Source organism: Mchenga conophoros, linkage group LG10, assembly GCF_057382185.1.
Source record: "Mchenga conophoros isolate Kocher_MC1m ecotype Shallow Benthic linkage group LG10, M_conophoros_male_GT1.1, whole genome shotgun sequence".
Taxonomy (NCBI): domain Eukaryota; kingdom Metazoa; phylum Chordata; class Actinopteri; order Cichliformes; family Cichlidae; genus Mchenga; species Mchenga conophoros.
In genome coordinates, this window is record NC_140535.1 from 18,870,955 (window position 1) to 18,891,968 (window position 21,014).

Genomic DNA, 21,014 nt, shown 5'->3' on the forward strand with positions numbered 1-21,014 from the left:
CCCTCACGATGTCGTGTTTTATGTAAGTATTATGATCATAAAAGAACAATCCAAACTTACACCCAGTGTTCTTCACCGTAGGGTTTTTAAAACTACAATATCTCTTTAAACTTGGGGGAAATGGGTATCACTGATTTATTTAAAATGATAACATGGAAAACGTTTTCAAAAAATTGCAAACCGCCAGTTTCTACACTCTTGGCAACTCTGTTTATGTAAAATGATACTTTGTTACTGACTTCAGCCAGCTGCCACATGTGGGATTTGGTGTCATCCAGTGCGATTTCAGCCAGGAGGCGATTGCGCAATAGTAAAGAGCGGGTGGGACAAGCTGTTTTTGCCTTTCTATCCCCTCCTCTAGCTCAACTACCTAGACATAGCCACTCAAGACCTAAATATATCTTTTCTACATTTAAAGACGAGACTTTCCTGACCAGCGTCGTGTGAGACAAGAGTTTGGGGGTTCTACAGCTTCCTCTTCTCGGGCCTCCCAGGGAAACTAAATACCTCTCCTCCTTATGCCCGTTAAGGTAAAGTACTGCTTACAATAGCTACGTAGCGACTGCATGAAAGTGATCGGGCACTTAACACTACTGTATAGCAGGCTTGACTGCTGTCCAAGTTAGTGTTAGGGATCTTTGAGGAGACTCATTTTCCTGTGTACATTTGAGTAAAGCGAATAGGGGGTCCATGCTGTAAAACACATGCTCTTTTCACTCGGACCCCCATTTTTACTGCTCGGTTGTCTGTGCTGCCGTCTTCTGCAGCGTGTCTGTGTGCAACTGTATCCTAGTTAAGGAAGCTTCTGTTAATTCTACATTAAGGGGGTACTTGTGATGCATCCTTTGAAGATGCAATCACACAAAATGAACTGCAATTCCCGGACACGTGACTCTAAGTTATCCAACGGTGGCCTGATGCGTGCAAGGATTCTTGCCATGTAAGATCTGGAGCACCGTGCAGGATTTAAAACTGCTCTAAACCCAGGACTGAGTGGGACCTGAACCTGAACTATCAATCGGTGGTCTTCCTCTTGTCCTCGATCGAGGACAGTAACAGTAGAAATTAAAATCACCGACGCCCCGATTTGACATTACTCCGATTTCCAGTTGTACAATAACCTTTTGTTTTCAGTACAGCTGTCCGGGAGTACATAGCTACTGTAAAGCTCATTTAAATTGCAATTTATAGACAAATTGCAGCAAGATTGTTGCTATCGTAAACCCCGTTTATTGACGAACTTCAGAGAGACAGCGTTTGATATTTTTGTAATTACTACAATAGTTACATTACTTATTTCCCCCAATTACTGTAGCAGGCTTTTGGCTTGAGAGTCTGGGTTGTTTCCCAGTGTCTCTCTCTCTCTCTCTCTCTCTCTCATACACACACACACACACAGACACACACACACACTTTTATTTTGAAGTCTACACCCCCACCCCCTTTCCCTCCCCTCACTATTTTCAGCAAAATGGCACCCACTGTCTCAGGGTATGTATTTTATGAAAGAACCTCAAACTGACCTGTGGAAAACATTACTAACCCTGTCATCATGATGCATTAGAATAATAAAAAAAAATGAAGCTGGTTCTTAAATTAGAGAAATCACAAGTTTATTGTTTTAATATTGTTCCACTTATTAGAAAATACAATAAAGAATAAGTACTTCATACAACAACATGTGAGTGAAAATAAAGTAATTCATTGGAAAAACAAATTTTAAATGGTCTAAGCCCCCTGACTATTGCAATGATGGCAACAGATTGCTTTTAATTATGACTTCTTCTTATAAGAGATTGGTACATATAACCTATCAGGTCTATTTTTCATGTTTTTTTTTTATTTCTTTTTTTTTGGTTTACTCCTGAGCAGAAATGTCTGTCTCCAGCATTTGTGCTCAGCCAGTGTCCCGTTGATCAGTCTCAATAGGGAAGATGTGATTAAAAGTGTGGATGCTGCAATCTCAAGAGTTCCATCTGGCACTCCTATGCAACCTCTCAACATAGTCTTCCCCATTGTTCATCTTTCTCTACATAATTTGCTTAGGGATTAATACAGTATTCTGATTCTTACTTTGTGGTGAGCTATAATTGTCCTACATCCAACAATGGAACCCTTTTTAAATCACAATGATCTTTCAGATTGGTCAGAGACTCTTACTCACATTGTCTAATCAGTCATTAAATTTTTTTTAAGACTCTGGTTTGATTTGGTGAGTCTTGCTAAGGACTTCACTGTGGTCCTAGACTTTGTGCAGGGGTGCAGTGTTTGGCTGGAGGGTGAGGACGGCATTGCTAAGCAGAATGGGTGGTCCTAGAGTAAAGACAGTGGAGTTTAGCTGCAAGGCCAGAAGGATATTGCTGCAAGGATGGGTAGTCCTGCAGTAAAGGCAGTGATACCGCACCTGGGTGCCGTGCTGAGCTAGGGAGCAAAGTGTTTATTGTTGGGGAGGGTGTGTGGTCGTAAAGTAGAGCCAGTGGCGCACAGTTGGAGAGCGAGGATGATCGTGCTGGTGAGGACAGATGGTCCTGAAGCAACAGCAGTGGTGTAACACGGGAAGGCAAGGATGATTTTGCTGAGCAAGGTGGGTTGTTCTGGAATAAGGGCTGTAGCGCATAGATGGAGGGCGAGGATGATTTTGCAGAGGAGGACAGGTGGTCCTAGAGTGAGAATGGCGCCTCACTTGGATGCTGTGCTCAGCTCGAGGGCAAGGTTGGTTTTGCTGGGTAGCATGGCTGGTCCTGGAGGATGGTTGCTGCAGAGACCTGCACACAGGTACCACCAGTCGTTACTGACAGATGCTCATCTTCTGAAAGCAAGAGTTAACACTGCAAAACAATAAAGCCATGTACCAAATTATTGACTCACTCATCTGAATACAACATTTTCCACATAAAGCGAGATACAGAACATATGCTCACAGTGGAAATGTGTTGTATGTGGAGAACCAGTGTTTCAAAAGAGAAGTAATATCTTACTCGAAGCTGTAGGGGTACAGCGCGATATGTGGCGCAGTGTTGTGAAGTCGTGCTGCAGCACCTGACTGGGCGTCATCCGTCTTTCAGGATCAAGCTGAAGCATTCCTTTAAGCAGCTCGATAAACACCAGCAGATCACAGATTTCTGCGGATTTACTGGTATAATTTTGATGACGTGTGAACCAGAGCTGAAACATCAAAGAAAGAAAAGGCCCCTAAAAACTCTGAATTTTAAGTTGTTTCTTTTTGGGAGTTTTGTTTAAATATTTATTCTATAAATAAAATCTATATTTAGTTTTAAACATACAAAATAGAACAGTCAAGAAGTACACCTACATTTTTAAGGTCATCAAGAGAGGTCAACTTCATCATCCTTTTCTCAGTGAACTTAATCCCTGTCTCACTGACAAACTGCTCAGGTGTCTGAAAAGACAGGAAACTCATCAACACTGATAAATTGTAAATTTGTAAAGTAAAAAATTGTAAAGTACTAAGAACCTTGAGTTTCCACGTGCTGGTGGTGAAATACAACTGCGTGTCGAAATAAAAGGCAGTCTTGAGCCCACTGTCGAGGATCTTGCCTGGAGGCTGGCCCTGAGTCTCCACTATGTACCTCATCTGGAAATACAGACCAATTGGTCAAATTCAGAGTCCAACAACTTTAACATAATGTGTTGTAATCCTTTAAATAAAGCTTTAAGTTCTTCAAAGGAGAAGCGCTAGTTATACTTACCACCTCATATTCATTCTCACCAGGGTAGAGCATGGAGCCAAGGTACAGATTAGCAGCAATGCAGCCCAGAGACCATACATCTATGGCCTCTGTAAATGGAGCCCCGAGAATAATCTCTGGGGACCTGATTTAGGACAAACAGGAAAAACAGCAACTGTCAATTATTAACAACAAAAGTGACAACTGGATTAGTTATACAGCCAAGAAGCCCATCACAGAAACAGCAGGGGAGTATCCAGTATTGACCTTTAAGAGAAAAAGCCACTTTGGTTACAGCTACTAACCGGTATGAACGGGACTGAATGCAAGAGCCCATCGAGGCAGCGGAGGTTTCACATGCCAAGCTAAAGTCAATCACTTTGACCCTATAAGGTTGTTTCTGATGGTTGACAAGCATCACATTTTCCAGCTTGAGGTCTGCATGTATCAAACGTACAGACTTCAAATGATCCAGTGCTTTCGCAATCTAAAAAAAACCCCCCAAAAAAACAAAAAACCACACACCTTTGTATTAATGTAATCAGCATCCATCTGAAAAACTTTATTTATGTAGAGAATACAGTTAAACACACCTGCTGGGTGATGGCTCTAACTGAGTTTAGAGCGAGTGGTCGGAATTGTCTTTCCTTCATGAATTCATAAAGGTTCTTGTCCAAAAGCTCGAATTCGAGACATACTTTTTGCCCATCGGTAAGAACGTTGTAAAACTGAACCAAGTTATACCTTTCAGATTTGTACAACTTTAACTTCAGCAGGGCAGCCACCTGGCAACATATGAGTTTTAGCTTCAAGTAAATATTTTAGAGGAATTTCTTCAAATACTATTGTTGGATTAACTGCATCAAGCCAAGTCTTTCCTACCTCCAAGTTTGCCAGTCCATTTCTGAAGCAATCAGTCTTAACTATTTTGATGGCTACGCTCTTCATGTCATTGAGCCTAATGAATTTTCCAACCGTGCCATAGGCTCCTTCTCCCAGGGTAGTTATCATCTGGTACCGTGAAGCTCCAGTTAAGTGCCAGCCTATGGGAAGTAATCGGTTGATCTGGGCAATTTTATGGGCATCTCTGGCATCATAACACCTAAAAAGAAAAAAACGTTATAAAGGAAAAAAAATCCTAAAAAACGAACAAACAAAAATTTAAAAAGTAATTTAAAACTTCATTTCTTACAATGTAGACAAATTTTCATAATAACAGCAGGTGATATTAGAGGAAAAAGTGAAACAAAGCATTGTGATTGTAAACCGATCATCTGCTGTCATGAGCTAGTTAACCAGAAAGCAAACTAAATACTTGGCAAGTTAATGTCCTTGATTTATCTCAGTAGTTTCACCTTAAAAATTACTTTGATGAATATCGAGTGAACAAGTTCTGCATACTACAGTGCTTGGAGTTTTTTAGTACTGAAATGGAAAGGTTTGGTGAAGCTGTTTTTTTAGGTCACAAGTCAGGGGTCTGACTGGACTTCAATAAATAAGTCTTACAGTTAACGTTATTTTGACCTGTCACAAATATTGATTTGGTGATGTCTAAAGGTTCATTCTTGGAGAGTACAAAACTTCAAACATTAGCCATTTCAAATGAGAGAAGACAGTTTTTACCTATAAAACAAATTAGAGCCACAGAGCCGAGCTCATTTGGCCCAGGTGAAACTCATGCACCTAATTACCCTCCAGTTATCTCCTGCAGAATAAAGCATGGCACAAAATCCAAAAGATAGAGATCTAGTATCCATGCAACATCACAAACCACACCTTCAAAGTGTAGGGGCTCTGAAAGCGAGTCTCATACGAGATACATTTCAATCCAGCATTATGTTTCATTTTATGTTCTTATTAAAAACCTTATTAATATTATAACAGGTGCATTAAGTACTGACAGCCAAATAATTTTAAGAGCTGATTTGCACATGTAAAGTTACATTAAGGGTTGCCTTACATTAAGGGTGCAGACGCATTATAAGCCTGCATGTGGCCTGCATGCACTAGGTCAGGGGTGTCGAACTGCAGTCCTCAAGTCATTCTTTGTTGACAATAAACTTATTTGAATATTTATTAGGACTGCCACTAATGATTATTTTTATTATAGATTAATCCACTTATTTTTTTTCCATTGATTGAATGTTTTGCACAAGCCATAATCCAAAGTTGTAAAGGCCTTAGCAACTTTAGCTGACCAACATTTCCTTGATTGCCCTATTAGATTTATTACCTTATTAGATTCACAAGAACAACCAAGAAACTTGCTAACACTTAAAACACAAGCCCATAGGAGCAGTAGACAATGCATCTTTTGGAGACATTGCAATGGGATGTTGCTACTTCCAGAGTTGGTCTGTGGCTTAGTGCTAAGAAGCCAGACAGAAAATGGGAGGGAGAGAAGTTTGTTCTTATATCATAAGATGTTAAAAACAATTAAATTTTGTTTTTAAAATCTGGAACATTCAAGTATGCTAAAGTGTACTTAGTATATCATTTAGGCAGACTTTAAGATTAAAGCCTACTGGTTACACTGTAACTAACACTATGATATTTTAAATGGAGGTTTGTTAAAGTTGCTGCTTGTGTGATTATAGATGCAGTGAGAGTCATGTTTCCCTTGCCGCCATATGTCATGACATCTTAAAACCTTCAACCTGAAAGTAGACAGAGGACGTTCAAGAAGGTGAACTGCTGTTCTTGTTGTTATTCTACTGCTGCTTCACATAAAGAAAATACATTTTATTAGTGGACTCAATGATACTTTATGGTCAGACCTTGTCTTTGTTAGACACGGGAAGCCAAACTAGATTAATCAATAAAGTACATCTAGCAACAGTCCAAAACGGTGGCGTTAGACGCTGCTCAACTGCAGGATGAGATCCTCTCTTTTTTCAGTGACCAAGCTAGCAAACCAACTTGTAAGTCAAACATTAGCTGGGAGGGCCTGAAGTAGCTGGGGAACAGTGACCACACTGAACCTAGGTATTTAATGAATGCAAAGTTTCATCAGTAAAAGCAAACATGCTATAAGGAATATCTAACTTTTATTGGGGTGGCTGCCGCTCAGGAGAAGCAGTTCATCCTCTAATGGGAATATTGGTGGTCCGATTCTTGGCTGCTCCAGTCTGCACGCCAAAGCGTTTTAGGTAGAACGCAGTTAAGCTTATATAAGAAACAGTCCATTTACCATTTATAGAGCTATCTACACTTTGGTCAGATACATTTTTAGAAATTTCTGTTTAATTCTGGAAGGATGACAGATTTTAATATTGATAAGATGAGTCACTACTAACGAATCCAAAATAGATCCGGTCCAGATGGGGCTGATTATTTGATCCTTATCTGTTCTGCGTCCATCCTGATGTGCAGGTGGACTGTGATCTGGACCTGGTTTGCAGATCCACTACAGAGCCTATGATATCTCTAGGTTGGATCTGAGCCAGGGTCATTTTGCTATTTAAAAGTAGCCTAAACCCAGGATTGAGAAGGTCTTGAACCCGAATGTGTCGTGTGGCCTTGGTGGAGTTTCGGCAATCTAAATTAGAGTGAAAGCAGAAAGTGGCCACTAACATCTGACTGCAAACCATAAGTAGGAGTAAAGTAAAGGTGTTGTGCAGTAAGTACCGTAATGGAAAACATAACACATCTTCAAACTGATTCAGATCCTGCTTTGGTTAGTATGAAGGTGTTAAGAGTTAAATACTTGTCTCCTAATTGGATACTGACTTGTCAAGTCGACATTTTATTCTTTTTTCTGCAAAAAACAAAACAAAACTCAAATAAAGTGGAATATCTATTGTTTTGCTATTACCACAATGAGTTTTTTGTATTTATGCTTATATTCTTGAGAAAAATAGAGAGGCTCATTATACAGTAACATATAATCGACAAGAGTTCATGTTATAAAGGCATTTAAAGAAAGAGTAATCTGACCTTTCAGATCTAGACCATTGCAGCTCAGACCAGCTCGAGTCAGTCTAACTTTAGCACCCCTGAATGTGGGTCACTAGTGGTGAAGTTGCTGACTGTGTTAGTCTATCTGCAACCCCTACACACTTAAATAAGTGTGTGTGTCTGTGTGTTTGTTTGTGTGTGTGTGTGTGTGTGTGTGTGTGTGTGTGTGTGTGTGTGTGTGTGTAAGCTTTCCAGGATCACTGAGATTATGGAGGCTTCCGCACCATGAAGGGCTTATTCATATTTCCTCATTACTGTGTCTCTACCTGATTTGTGGCTTCTATTTATACCCATCACAGTTATGAGTAACACACTCAGACATTGTGTGTTCCTGCTTTTGGAATTGATTTGTTGCTGAAATAGGAATGCTAAGAATAAGATTCCAGGTAGAAGGTTTGTATTGAGTGGGTAGGGATTTATGAAACCTGTAACTTTTCGTTCTTCGTAATAACCAGAATACTTTTTATGCTTTAACTCTGAATATTTTAGAGTTCCACTTTTTCCTGGAGTAATCTACAGAGTAATAATCTGCTATGAGTGGAATTAAGTTCATTGTAAAATGTTGATGAAAGAGATCTTTTGGTCAATGTAACATAACCTAACAGTTAAACATATGCTCTTGAAGTTCTCGACGATATGTTACTGCATATGATCTTGGTGGTGAGTTCACTCACTTTACATTGTGTCAAGTGTATTTCTTTCTTGGCATATATTTATATTTGTCACAGTCTCTGCTGCGCTCTTGGCCAGGTTTATATATAAAAATCAATATATATCACAAGTATACACAAATATAGTACTTTGAAATATAAAGTTACATTTTTGCTTATTAGGTCAAAAGTGCAGTCGTGCTTTTCTGGGGGTTTTTTTCATCTTTGGCAACAAAAACTCTGCAACTATAAGTTGACTAGCCAATCACAATGAAATAAGTCACGCTTTACACTGAAACAGTATCACTTTCAGAGTTCTGTAGCTTTTTATTGACCACCACCAGTCATAAAAGTGATTCCAGAGATGTCAATAAATACAGCCTTCTTTTTATTTCCTTTTAATTTTGTGCAAAAACAGCATGAACTATTCCTGACCTGACCTAAAAAACATTAGTATTTTTTACCTGCGTCAGGAAAGAGGAGAAAGAGTAGAAGTATTATTAGTTATTACCAGCCAGCCTGGCATGTTGCCAGCCTCTTTTTTTCTTTCTCGCAAGTATAGTTTCACTTTAGTTTGACTTTAAAACAATATGTCCACCAAAACAACCTGTTTAAGGAGTTACTACCTGATGCCCAGGTGCTGCCCATTTCCTTCTTTTACTTATTAACAGTTGACTTGCTTCTGATATTTTTCCAACTTGTTTGAACATAAAATCATTCAGCTGCTACTGAAAAACCACAATTCCCACACCCTAATTTTCCAGGAGTAAGTCATTTCAATTCACTTAATATCTCTGATGTTGCTTTGTCAATTTCTATTACTTATAATAGCAATAACATTCTGAATTTTTAATGCAGGATAAGAACTTTAGAGTTTATCATAATGCAGAGACCTACTCGTCTCTGCATTATGAGTACTTACTTTGATATTGTATGTGCCCTCTGTTAGGAAAGTATGGGGAGTAGGACTGTTAAGAAAATGGGGGAACTGTCATGATCCCTGCATTTTGGACCCCACGTTTGACATTGTGAGGTAATGTTTCCTTTGTATTTTTAAAAGGACAAAATATTTCAAAAGAAAAGTTTTGTTTCTTTTGTAATATTGCTTCCCTTGTGGCCTTAGATATATTTAGTTCATCATTTTCAACTAAGTATTGGTCCCTTTATAGTTAATATATAGTGTACTATTTGTTGAATGGCTGCTTTCATTTAATTCCCTGTGTTTACAAGTTTAAAAGCTTTGTCTATTTTCTGTGGCTCTTTTCGATTATCTTCTTAAGACTTATTGTATTCCTCTGAGTCTTTGGTTCGTCTTAGTTGTAGTTACTGTTTACACTGGGTTAGTACCCTGTTGTGTTCCTTGGTGTACTGATCTGCATTGCCCTGCATCTTTATGCGTTCCTCTGTCTTGTCTTTCTCTCCACCCTTATGCCAAGTTAACCTTTGCTTCCATTCAGTTGTGTCTTTCTGTTTTATTTTCTGTTGTTCTCTGTGTCTTCTGTTTTGTTTACTTCACCAGCCTGATAATGTCTATAGTAACAACATTTTTATACCTTTTACTTTTTACATTAAAGCAGATTTTTTTGTTTGAGTCATTCCTGTTTCCTGAGTCCTGCATTTGGGTCCGCCCTCTCACATGGTAAAATCCATGCTGGCTATTTTTCATCTTCTTTTCTTTTTCTTTCTTTTTTTTTTACAAGTGTTTAGATTAACTTCAAGTTTGACTTACTTACATAACATTCTGTTGCTTTTGGCTTAAATTGATCTGAAAAACTAATATACTAGAAATTTGATTTGACTCAAATAAGAGGCCTAGATTTTTGGTAATGCTGACAAGTGTTGTGGAAACATTTTATGTCTTTATGAAACATTTGGATCTGACACAGTGGCTAACTGTTACTGATACTGTATTACTCATCTTGTTCTTTGTTTGTCCATAGAGGTGGTGCCACCTATCAATACACATTGTTCAGTTACAACTGACAAGGTTTACGGGTTCAAGGTGACCCTGTGGGGCATACCACCTCTATCTTGGTTAGCCAATAAGAAACACAACATGTTACCGTGTGGAACTGAAGATGATACCAAGATATTGCTGCAAATATAAGTAATCAGATAACACAGGTAAAATAAAATCAACACATAATTTTCAGAACTTCTCTGAGTTGCTTTGTCACAGTGTGGCCGGGTACTTATTCTAGCTCTTAAAACATTCATGTGTGATGTATGCATAACTACAACTTGAATCACAACTATAGTCTGTTGTAGTACCTGCTCATCCCTAAGGTTACATTCTTGCCCTCATCTCAGCCCAGAGGCCCTAGATGTAGAGGACAAATTTATATCAAACCACAAGCTCGATGTTTTTAATGGATCTCTTTTGTTCACACTTTTAAAATTTCACCCTCACCTTTTAACCTCCCTCAGTAATCATTGTGTGTCGCTAAACTGAAATGGAGAAAGCATAACACCAACTCCTGCTAATTAGTTCATTTAGTTCAGGAATGGAGAAAGTTGAAAGGCAAATGAACACTAATTAAAAATGAGACAGCCTTCTCTACTTTATATGAATTTATAAAATAAACTACCAAAAAGCAGTTAAAGCTGCAAGATAAATAAGTATAATTCTTTTATATCATGTCATTTGTTCTCCAAGGAAGAAGTTTAAACCAGAAAATGACTGGTGCAGGGACTTGCACCGATATATTTCTACTTTAAGGAAATATAACACTGGGTACAAAACGTTAATCATTATCCTGCGGTCAGAATAGTTTCTCAGCTTAAGTTTTGCTTGTGCTATAGATATGTCAACCCAGTTTTTAAAGAGATACTATCTGCTGTTGCTCATTTATTTCTTTTACTTATTAACAGTTGGTTTGCTACTTGGTATTTTTTGCAGCTGGTAGTAAACTGAAAAATCATTCAGTTGTTACTGAGAACGCTTTTTGTGCGCTTTTAAAGCATTAGATTTAAAGTTAAAATAATATTGTTGTAAATCCATCCATACTGACATGAGGTTTTGTGTTTTTACTTTGCTGTTCATTCACCTCAAAACGACACCTCTGTTATACCACATGCTGACAATATTTCAAATGCACAGCCTAATAATGCATAGACATTCATGTTTGTGTTATTGACACAAACATGAATGATCAGCATCGTTTATTGACCTGACTAACCTTTTTCATGTTTGTTTCATTTCATTTCCACTTTATTTGTCAGGGGCCATGTACAAACAAAAGAAAAACTTTAATCTCCTAAGAGAAAAGGTTGTACCAGATTTAGCTACTAGCTTTACTATCTGCAGCCTGTGGGCAGCACAAATAGAAGAACTTTGAATAATATCTTTGGCTTAATAAACCAAGTCTCTTGGTTTTTTTTAGCAGGATGCTTCAGCCCTGTGCACATCACAATTCATCCTGCTGCTTCTATTGGCAGTCACATCATTAATACACACTCGCAGCTGGCAGCCGTAAATGCACATGCCATAGCATTGCTTCCATAATAAGCAGACAACCAGAAGAGGATGGATGAAGGAGATGGATAGATGAATGTGTGGCCTCTTTTACATGTTTTCTAGCAAAGTCTAACTTGCCTATCTTTAGGCTAATGTCTAATTATGACCTTCTCCCTTGCCCACACAGGTCTTTCAACTTTTAGCATATCAGAAATTCCAGTGAACAGCTGCCAAATACAAGTCCAACTATTTCCTTATTATTGCAATGAAATATCGAGAGAATAAGCCTCACACAGCCAACCACTAATCAGTCAATTACCTTTGATCCTCTGGAAACAGCAAATCATCCATAAAATGGCTATAATTTACTCGTTATATGTTTTTTTAAAATGTATGTTTCTTATCTTTTTGACTTGGAAGTTAACTGGAGCAGTTGTGCCCTCCAAAATTGCAGACTACCAATTTCCAGACACGTGAATTTCTGGTTATTGATTTCAACAGTTCTCAGGTGTGTGACTTAATCATCTAGTGTAGTTTAAGCCAGAAGGTTATAGCATCATAGTAATGGCTGATAGTAATGAGCAGGCGGGGCTGCGTGTTTGCACCTCTATCTCCTCCTCCATCTCCATGCGTTAAATAGAGTAACCCCGAAACTCCTCACTGCATCCAAAGATCAAACTTTCACCATTGTGGGAGACTGTGTTGTGGGGTTCTACAGCTTCATCTTATTAGGCTTTGCAGGGAAGCATCCAATACCTTAGATACATTTTGCCCAGCTGCTGCATTAAGGTAAAATACTACTGTTGTAATGTTATCATTTCTGTGTCACAAATGCAGGAAAGTGATCAAGTACTACCGAACTGATAACTTAGTAGTACTGTACCCCAGCTTGGAATGATTTTCTGGGGGAGAAATGTGTTTTCCTACATAAAATTAGGAGCACCCAGTGGTCTCTCTACAACCATTTAGAATTTCCTTTTTCCTGCACTTGTATCCTACTGAAAGAAGTTTGTTTTAATCCAACACTACAATAATGAGCTACTTAAAGCACATGGTCAGTAGCCAAAACTATTAAAAATGAATAATAAATCCTGGAAACTGCTAGATCTGAATCTATCGGAGCTGCAATTGAACTTATCCAACAATGGCCTGTAATGTATGTAGGGAAAAGGGTGGCTGTAAGACTTGAAGTACTGTTTTGTACTGTAAAACCACAGGTGGTGGTGAAAGCAAAGGCACTGCAATGAGAATGAGAAAAATACCTCATCCTAAGGTGTTAAATCCCATCCCATTTAAGTCAATATGAAAACTTTCTGAAACTTTAAGGCTGTCATGTCAACAAGGAAATCCAATCTCTCACATGCACAGTACTGTTTGCTGTTACTGCAGTGAGTTCGTTTTATATTTACACTTGTTTCCTCTAGAAAAGGGCATATGTTCATTATCTAGATAGCTTCAGCTCAGACCAGCATGAGCTCACATTTTCCCTAAACAATGTGTAGCTTCTGTTTATACCATCACAGTTAAGATGAAGCAAGTTGCAACTGGATTTTGACTTTGACTTATCAAAGCAGTGTGAAAAATATAAGCAAGTCCAGCTTTAGTAAATATGTGTATAAATGGTTATTAAGATATCGAGTACCACCAGAGGCGGGCGATGGTGATACCGATAATGACGTATCACAATAATGGAAAAACAGAACACACACACACATATATAAATAAATACATACATTTATTATATGCCTGTGTGCGCATGTGCATGTTTGAGTTTGTGTGTCTGTGTGGTTGTGTAGGTCATTCACTGTCCCTTAGGTGGTGGCATGTTGACATATATCAGGCAGCCAGTCATGCCCTGTGTCCTTCTCCTGGGAATATACTTTTATTTTGAAATGTTGCTTAGCTCCTGGAAATTTGGAATTACAGAAGTGAAGTGGTTTAAGTAAGTGTTCCTTACTTCATTGAATGACTTCCAATCTAGGAGGAAATGTGTCTTTGTTTCAAACTGACCAGTCAAACACTGATCGCATGTTCTGTGTCCTTGCGTTAAGAGCTGTCTCTACTTTCTATCTCTGACTGTTTTTCTTACATACATTTATTTGCATTTTGTTATAATTAGCTGGCTGATGTTTGGAAAGCAGTGTTTTTGTGAGATCAGTCAGGCTCATTCTTTGGGTTTAGAGGGCTTTAGAATGAAGTGTGTCTTAGGAGCTGGACTTATGGTGATCAAAAATGTTTTACTTTATTTAATTCAGTCTAATTATCAGTGGGTGTCTTCCTAATTCTGCTGGACAGGCATCACTTAGTGCTTTTCTGTGTATGCATAAAATGTATCTGTAGAATTCTGCATTTAGTGATTATGTTGGGTGTTTATTTGAACAGATTATAGCTCTGATGGCTGAGTGAACCCTGTACTTCAAACGGTACAGTGCACACCATAACATTATCAAATGTTTCAAGGCAGATTTTCATTGGAATTTGCTCTAATTTAAATGAGAGCTTTCTCTTTTTGCTTTATTCCCTCTCTCACACACACACAGCTAACCAAGTCTTCACTCTAAAGTTTCTTGTGCTATCTAGAGAGACTATAAAAACAAAAACTATATTGTTTTTAATAAAATTAGATGTGGAAAAGATGACTTTAACTTTAACTTTTCTACTTTGACTCTATTTTTAAACTGAGGTTCTTATGTTGTTGTAGCCAGCTGTGAGGTCCGTTTTAAAATGCGGACAGTGACCAGTTCAATCGTTCACAGTTAGCCGTCTGTTTTTTTATATTGTCTTTATTTTAGTATAACTAGTTTAGCTTAGTATACAGATACAGCCACTCAATATTGCTGCTTTCAGTCCGATGATTTTCTCAGTATTATTTTTATAAAGGTCTTTGCCTTATAATTGTTTTGTACCTTAGGGTGGAATGTTTCTTCAAGTTCTGTTTTAACCTTGCAACCATCCAAATCCAAGTGTATTCCACCTGTGTTAACTTGATAGGTGTGTGTAGGTGTGTAACTCTTATCAGCTGTTTAGGCTGTTTATGAGGGCTGGGCTGGGTCTTTGAAAATGTGAGCAAACAAACAAAGCAACCTCATGGTGCCTTCCTGAAAGCGGGGCATTAGAAGACTGGCAAAAAATGGAGTCTATACTACTATGTGAATTCCATATATTTAAGATTTTCCCACTTGATAGTGAGCTTTTGTTCTTTCTGTTGAAACCTTCAATTTGTTTCAAGGAGAGCAGCACATGCTCTCACAGTTACCACAAGAGTAAAAAAAACCTGACTTTCTGATGTCGGGGGTTTCATGAACGCTGCGCTGAAAACTGTTTCTGTGACTGACCTTCTCTGACCTTAATACACTAAACAGGCATGTTCTGGTTTGTCAGATCATTGCAAGTTGAAATGACTTCTGCATCGTTTTGGGTTACACTCTGGTATAAATCTACCATGATGTTACAAAGTTTGCAAATGTATTAACAACAGTAACGAACTCTGGACTGCATACTTTTAAAACGGGATTTTTACAGTAATGTAAGTAATCTAAAAATCGTTTTTGATTAATTTTATTGAAGGACAAAACACATAATTGGCATTGAATAAGAAGGCTTCACAGACAGGCAGAGCTGGGGGGAGGGTGGGGTGCTGCTTGTCTGTTTCACATCATTAAGTGGTGACGATATGCAAATGAAGCACGGCAGCTTAACAACAAGCACTAAAATGAGAAAAGCAAAAATCCCTCCCTATAGTTCGGGAAAATACAAAGAAGGTGACTGTTTTTATAACAGTGTTCTAGAAATACTTTCTATCAATGATTCCTGGAACACCGTTTACAAGTTTTAAAATCACAACCAGCACTGACAGGATATTTGCGTGGGGTTTGGAAGTTGCTGCCCTTCAGAGAGCTGTTTGATGAATCACCTAATGTGTGACAAAGGAATATGCTGTGATGCTAATGTCGGTCTGCCCTCTGCCTACCTGTCTGTAAAAGTTGTTAAAATTACCGCAGTGATTTATCAGAAATGTGCAGAGTGTGGAAGGAGAATTAAAAGAAAAACAGGTGGTTAACAGCGAGCAATTTACTGCATTTAAAAATGATGCAATGGCCTGCATTTGTATAGCGCTTTTCTAGTCCATAGGACCCCAAAGCGCTTTACACTACATTCAGTCATTCACCCATTCACACACACATTCACACACTGGCAATGGCAAGCTACATTGTAGCCACAGCTGCCCTGGGGCGCACTGACAGAGGCGAGGCTGCCGGACACAGGCGCCACCAGGCCCTCTGACCACCACCAGTAGGCAAACATGGGGTTAGTATCTTGCCCAAGGATATTTGACATGCAGCCAGGATGCAGCCTGGGATCGAACCACCGACCTTCTGATTAGTGGCTGACCTGCTCTGCCACCTGAGCTACAGCAATCCATATATTATAAGACTACATAACTAGCTAATATATGTAATTATTATTGTACCACATCTAAAATACGCTCTTCTCTGACAGGACCAACCAGTAATCAGTTTGCATTTATATTTTGCATTGATACATGTGTAGAAAGCTGGAAGTGAATCAACTTCCATTAGTGCCCCCTGGTGGATGTACAAGACATTACCACTGGTTTTCATAAATGCTGCTTGGGACAGGTCATGGTCCTGTCAGGAATGAGGCGGGCATTTGAAGTGGCTGTATCTGTTACTAATACCACATCCAACTTTCATTTGTAGCTTTTATCTTAATTTCTTCTCCTACAATAATTTAATTATTTCCACGTGTTAGGTATTGTGTTGTTTGTTGTACCCTCTGTTTGTTAGGAGGTTCTCAAATATATTTTACCTTCACGATCTGTACCGAAATAACTTGTAAAATGAATAAAACCTCTTAAATTAACTCAATCTTAAATAGGTACTTATTTTGTTAAATCTAACTGAAAGTTAACAGGTTACATTTTTTCAAGAAAGGATTTCTTTGACATTACTTCTGTTGTTGCAGGACAGGTTAAATATTTTCCCTGTGGGATACTGGTAAAACAGTACTGAGTATTTTCCTGGGTATCTGAGATATGCATCAACAAGTTCACTTCTGAATGATTTTAAAAAAAAACACACACACACTCATAAACAAAAGGAAGGTTTTGGAATGGTCTAGTCAAATTCTTACATCACAATGAGATGCTATGGTGAGACCTTAAACAGGCTGTTTATACAGGAAAAGCCTCCATCATAGCTAACTCAAAATCAATTCTGCAAAGACGAGTGGCCAAAATTCCTCGACAGTGAAGTTATTATTATTTCACGTTAGAGCAGTTGATAGTTGATTGCAATTCCTGTTGCCAAGTGTGGAGCAACCAGTTAGTTTTTTACAATTACTGTTTTACAGGAAGCAAATTCTGGATATTTTTGGCTCTTAATAAATTAAATAATCTTTTAAAAACTGCAATTTGCATTTATTTTGGGGTTTTTTTTGTCATATAATAATAAAATTTGTTTGATGGTCTGAGAAATCAGAAAAGGGCCAATACTTTGTCATAGCACTGTCCATGTGTACACACATACAAAGGTACCCTGTACTTGTACAAAGTGATCTCAAACCTTTCTTTTTTGCATTGAATCATCAAAAAAGGATTAAAAAAAAAAAAAAAACCTTCACCACCTTGCACTACATTTAACAAACTTAAACATTAAAAAAAAATATTTAAAAAACCTGTCTTTTTTGTACCTGATGTGCTTGTGACAAAAAAGCGCATCAGGTACCACTAAGAATGTTCATTTATTCACCATTATTGTTTAAGGGAGCCACATATTTCTATTCTTTAGTAATACTAGGATTTTGATGATGGAGCCGAACTTAAAATCTGGAGCTTCAGCAGGAGGGAGAGACAACCCCGATCGTGGTTCTTCACGCAGCCTGTTTTACATGCAGCCAAATCCACTTGTTCAGCGAGCTGATTGGTTATCAGACTTTTAGACAGAATAGACAGAATGTCTACAGAAATTTTGACACCTGGAAAAGCTATATTTTCCCCGCTGTGCGCGCACACAGAGACATTTTCAAGTTACTTCCCTCGATCAGCCCTATTATATATAATTATCGAAATGTTTGTCTAAAATGCACTCGTTAATGTTACTTTGTAATGGTGCTAGATTAATGTCCGAATATAACATCCAAAAACCTGACGTTAATACTGCCCACAGCCTCACACAGCCTGGTGCGCATTTACGCACATGGCCTAAAACCCCTGTCTTAATTGAACTGCGGATAACTCGAGATGTGACGTTAAATAATTTTTTCTGTCTTTCCACACATACAGGCCAGCTGGTAGACACTGACTTCAGGTTTAAATAGTGAAATAGTATTTTTTTTAAACAAACTTTTCCTCCTCCTTGTATATAAATGATTCTATTAACAGCTATCACGAAAAACTTCCTCCAGCCATGTGCGCATTTTTGCGATTGCAGCAAACGGAATGCCGATGCGGCAACATACCGGGTCAGACATCGTGTTAACAATGAACTATTAAAATGTCAATAGAGAAGAGAGGCGAGCATCAGGGAAGCTGAAGGAACTGCCCGTGAGATGCTTTTTTAACGGAGGAGACAAACAGAGGAGGGAGGGAGAGAGATGGCACGCTTACCTTCTTGAAGAAGGTTGTTGCCCGTTGTTGGCAGGTGGTGGTCCAGGGAAACCCCGCTCAGTTGGCAGCTCAGCCATTGCCTTTACTGTAGAGTAAATTTAGAGTAAATTATTTGATCCTCTTCAGTACACTGAAACATACACACTTGTCATGGAGTTTGCAACAGCTAGTTGATAACTCCAGTGGTATGGAAAAAAGTAGGTTCTTAAATTTGCTCTCAAAAACTTACTGAAGCTACAGATGTCAGTTTAGAAAATTTACCTTGTTTGTCTCCAGTCCTCCCAAACACTTCTTCCAGAGCTGCCTTTCTAGTTCTAATCAAACCTGCCGCTTTAGCAGATTCAGCTGATGGAGAAAGGCGTGCGAGATTTCAGAAGAGGGACCCTGTCTTTTACGCAGCTCCATGCGCCGCCCCTGTCTACGTTTGTGCGAAATAAAGCTTCTTCATTGGCGCAACTGTGCACAATTAGCATACATGTCAATAAATGAAGGCTGATATTGTTTCATGCAAACATTTGCATGGTTAAAATACAGTCAAACAACTAGTTGTAGCTAGTTTTATACATGTAGTTAGCAGCCTGTGCGCTTAAGATGTTATCGCTAACGGCTATGGAAAACAACAGCAGACCTGCTGCAGTCTAACCTTTGCAAAGCTAATGCTACTAAATTTAATACCAACACAGTCCCATAGTTAATGCTACGCTTTTTTTCCTCTACCACCTCTGTGTTAGCCCTCATCAAGCTGACAGCATTAACTTTATCCAGCATTGCTAGCGTTAGCTATTTCCACAGTGACATGCTACGTTCAGACAGAAATGTCTTTATTTTATCAGATAAAAGTTTCAAATTCATTAACAGAAGCCAGCACAGGAAACATTAGGCCTGTTGTTAATTCTTACCCACACTTATAGTTAGCTAGTAGTTTTAAAACAGAATAGCACAAAGTGTCCAATTTCGACCTTTGTAATATTTAAATCTAGTCTGGAATGTCTGGTCCCATATCTACACTTACATTTCTTCCTCCAATGAAATGAAGAAAACAGGAAAACAGATGACTAAATCAATAATCCATCCTCTTCCATGCTAATGCCCTTCACACTGGACTGAATGGATTCAGCACCTGTGCTCAGCCATTCACTGTACTGTACAGATGAATAGAAGCTGTCATTGTCAAAAATAAACCTATTTAGTTAAATCCTGTATTATTATTATCATCATCATCATCATCATCATCATTATTATTATTATTATTATTATTATTATTATTATTATTATTATTATTATTATTATTATTATTGACCTGACAAAGTGTGTCACTGATACAGTTTTTTTCTGTCTGTTTTTGTTACTTTGTTTAAAGGTGACTTGTGATTTAATTATCTCAGTTTACTTGGACTTCTTTATGGTAAAGCCAGTATGACTAAATTCAGCCACCAGTCTTCCTCAAAGTTGTGAGAGAGGTGTTGATTTTTATAAAAAGTGTGTTAAGTGTCCTTTGTTTCTCTTAGCAGTTTCTCTGCTTTTGGACTCTTTAGCTTGTCGTGCTTTTTAATATATCGATTTGCCGAAACAAAACCAAAAAACACAGCACATCATTTTCTGCACTTTTCTCTGTTACTCTGTCAATGGGTGTCAGGGTACTCATTCTAGCTGTTTAAACATTCACACGTGTTGTCCGTGTTGTCCTGACCTGATCAAAGTCTAGAGAACTTAGATGTAGAGGGTAAATTTCCATCAGACCACAAAGCTTTTTATTAAACTTCAGCCCATCTTTGTCTCTACCACTGACTTTACTGCAAATAAATTCAGTGATGCTCTTGTCAGTAAGTCTTTTCCTCTTACAACAGCCCTGCCGAATCCCAGTGAACTCCCAACCTCTTTCAATAATCATTGTCATGTAGCTGAACTGAAATGCAATGTTAAAACTCACTCTCTTCCCTGCACGACTAATTATCTAGATTACTTAACCCTTTATTGGGCAATTTTCAGCCTAAAAACACTATCCCTCTTATCTTGATCACTTAATGTTTTTGGAATTGAATTGTAATCAGAGATTATCTGAAAACATAGTAATCCTCACTCACTGCCAACTAAAAACACTGCCAGTTTCAAACCATTAATCATTCATAGACATCATGTCAGCAAGGTTGTTTTTTTTTGGGGGGGGGGGGGGGGGGGGGGGTTAAACAGATACCAGTTGACTCTTTTACTTATAAACAGTTCTTCGCTTCTGGTATTCTTCCAGCTGTTTTTGGACATAGAATCATTCATCTGCTACTGAGAAAGCTCAATTAGCGTTCCCAGGGGCCGTTTTGATTGTTTTCAATGATCGACAGAGGTGTCTGCTCAGTGTTTGTGCTTTTATATTTGATTACTGCCTTGGATACTTTTGCTCACTGTTTTCTCATGCTCTGTCTATTAAGGTTAACGCACCCCACTTGCCCATTTTGTTTGTGGTGTTCCTGAATACTTTATTTTTTATGTATTCATTTATGTATTATTTCATTAAAGGCAATTTTCAGGCCTACCAATCACATTAAGCTCTTTTAAAGCTTCAGTTAAGTAATTTTAACCCCACACCCGAGATATCAAATTTGACAGATTTTTAAGTGTCCAGGACCCTCTTAGGGACA

At 38.3% G+C, this 21,014-nt stretch overlaps 2 protein-coding genes across 2 annotated transcripts in view; one reads left to right on the forward strand and one right to left on the reverse strand.

The window, feature by feature from the left end:
* The first annotated feature begins 288 nt into the window (after positions 1-288).
* Positions 289-21,014, forward strand: part of slc7a1a (solute carrier family 7 member 1a) — a 34,229-nt gene continuing 13,503 nt past the window's right edge. Inside the window, exon 1 of the mRNA XM_085289096.1 lies at positions 289-530. The gene's annotated coding sequence lies outside the window, so the exon portion shown is untranslated. The remainder of the gene's footprint in view (positions 531-21,014) is intronic.
* Positions 1,638-19,428, reverse strand: LOC146565746 (homeodomain-interacting protein kinase 1-like). The gene is made up of 11 exons (XM_085289111.1): positions 19,394-19,428; positions 18,643-18,726; positions 18,382-18,466; positions 4,572-4,791; positions 4,283-4,474; positions 3,995-4,176; positions 3,711-3,834; positions 3,476-3,595; positions 3,314-3,400; positions 2,979-3,165; positions 1,638-2,765 (listed from the first exon to the last, which is right to left on the reverse strand). Exons 3-11 carry the CDS (start codon positions 18,456-18,458, stop codon positions 2,680-2,682), a joined length of 1,275 nt encoding a protein of 424 aa, XP_085145237.1. The 5' UTR covers positions 18,459-18,466; positions 18,643-18,726; positions 19,394-19,428; the 3' UTR covers positions 1,638-2,679.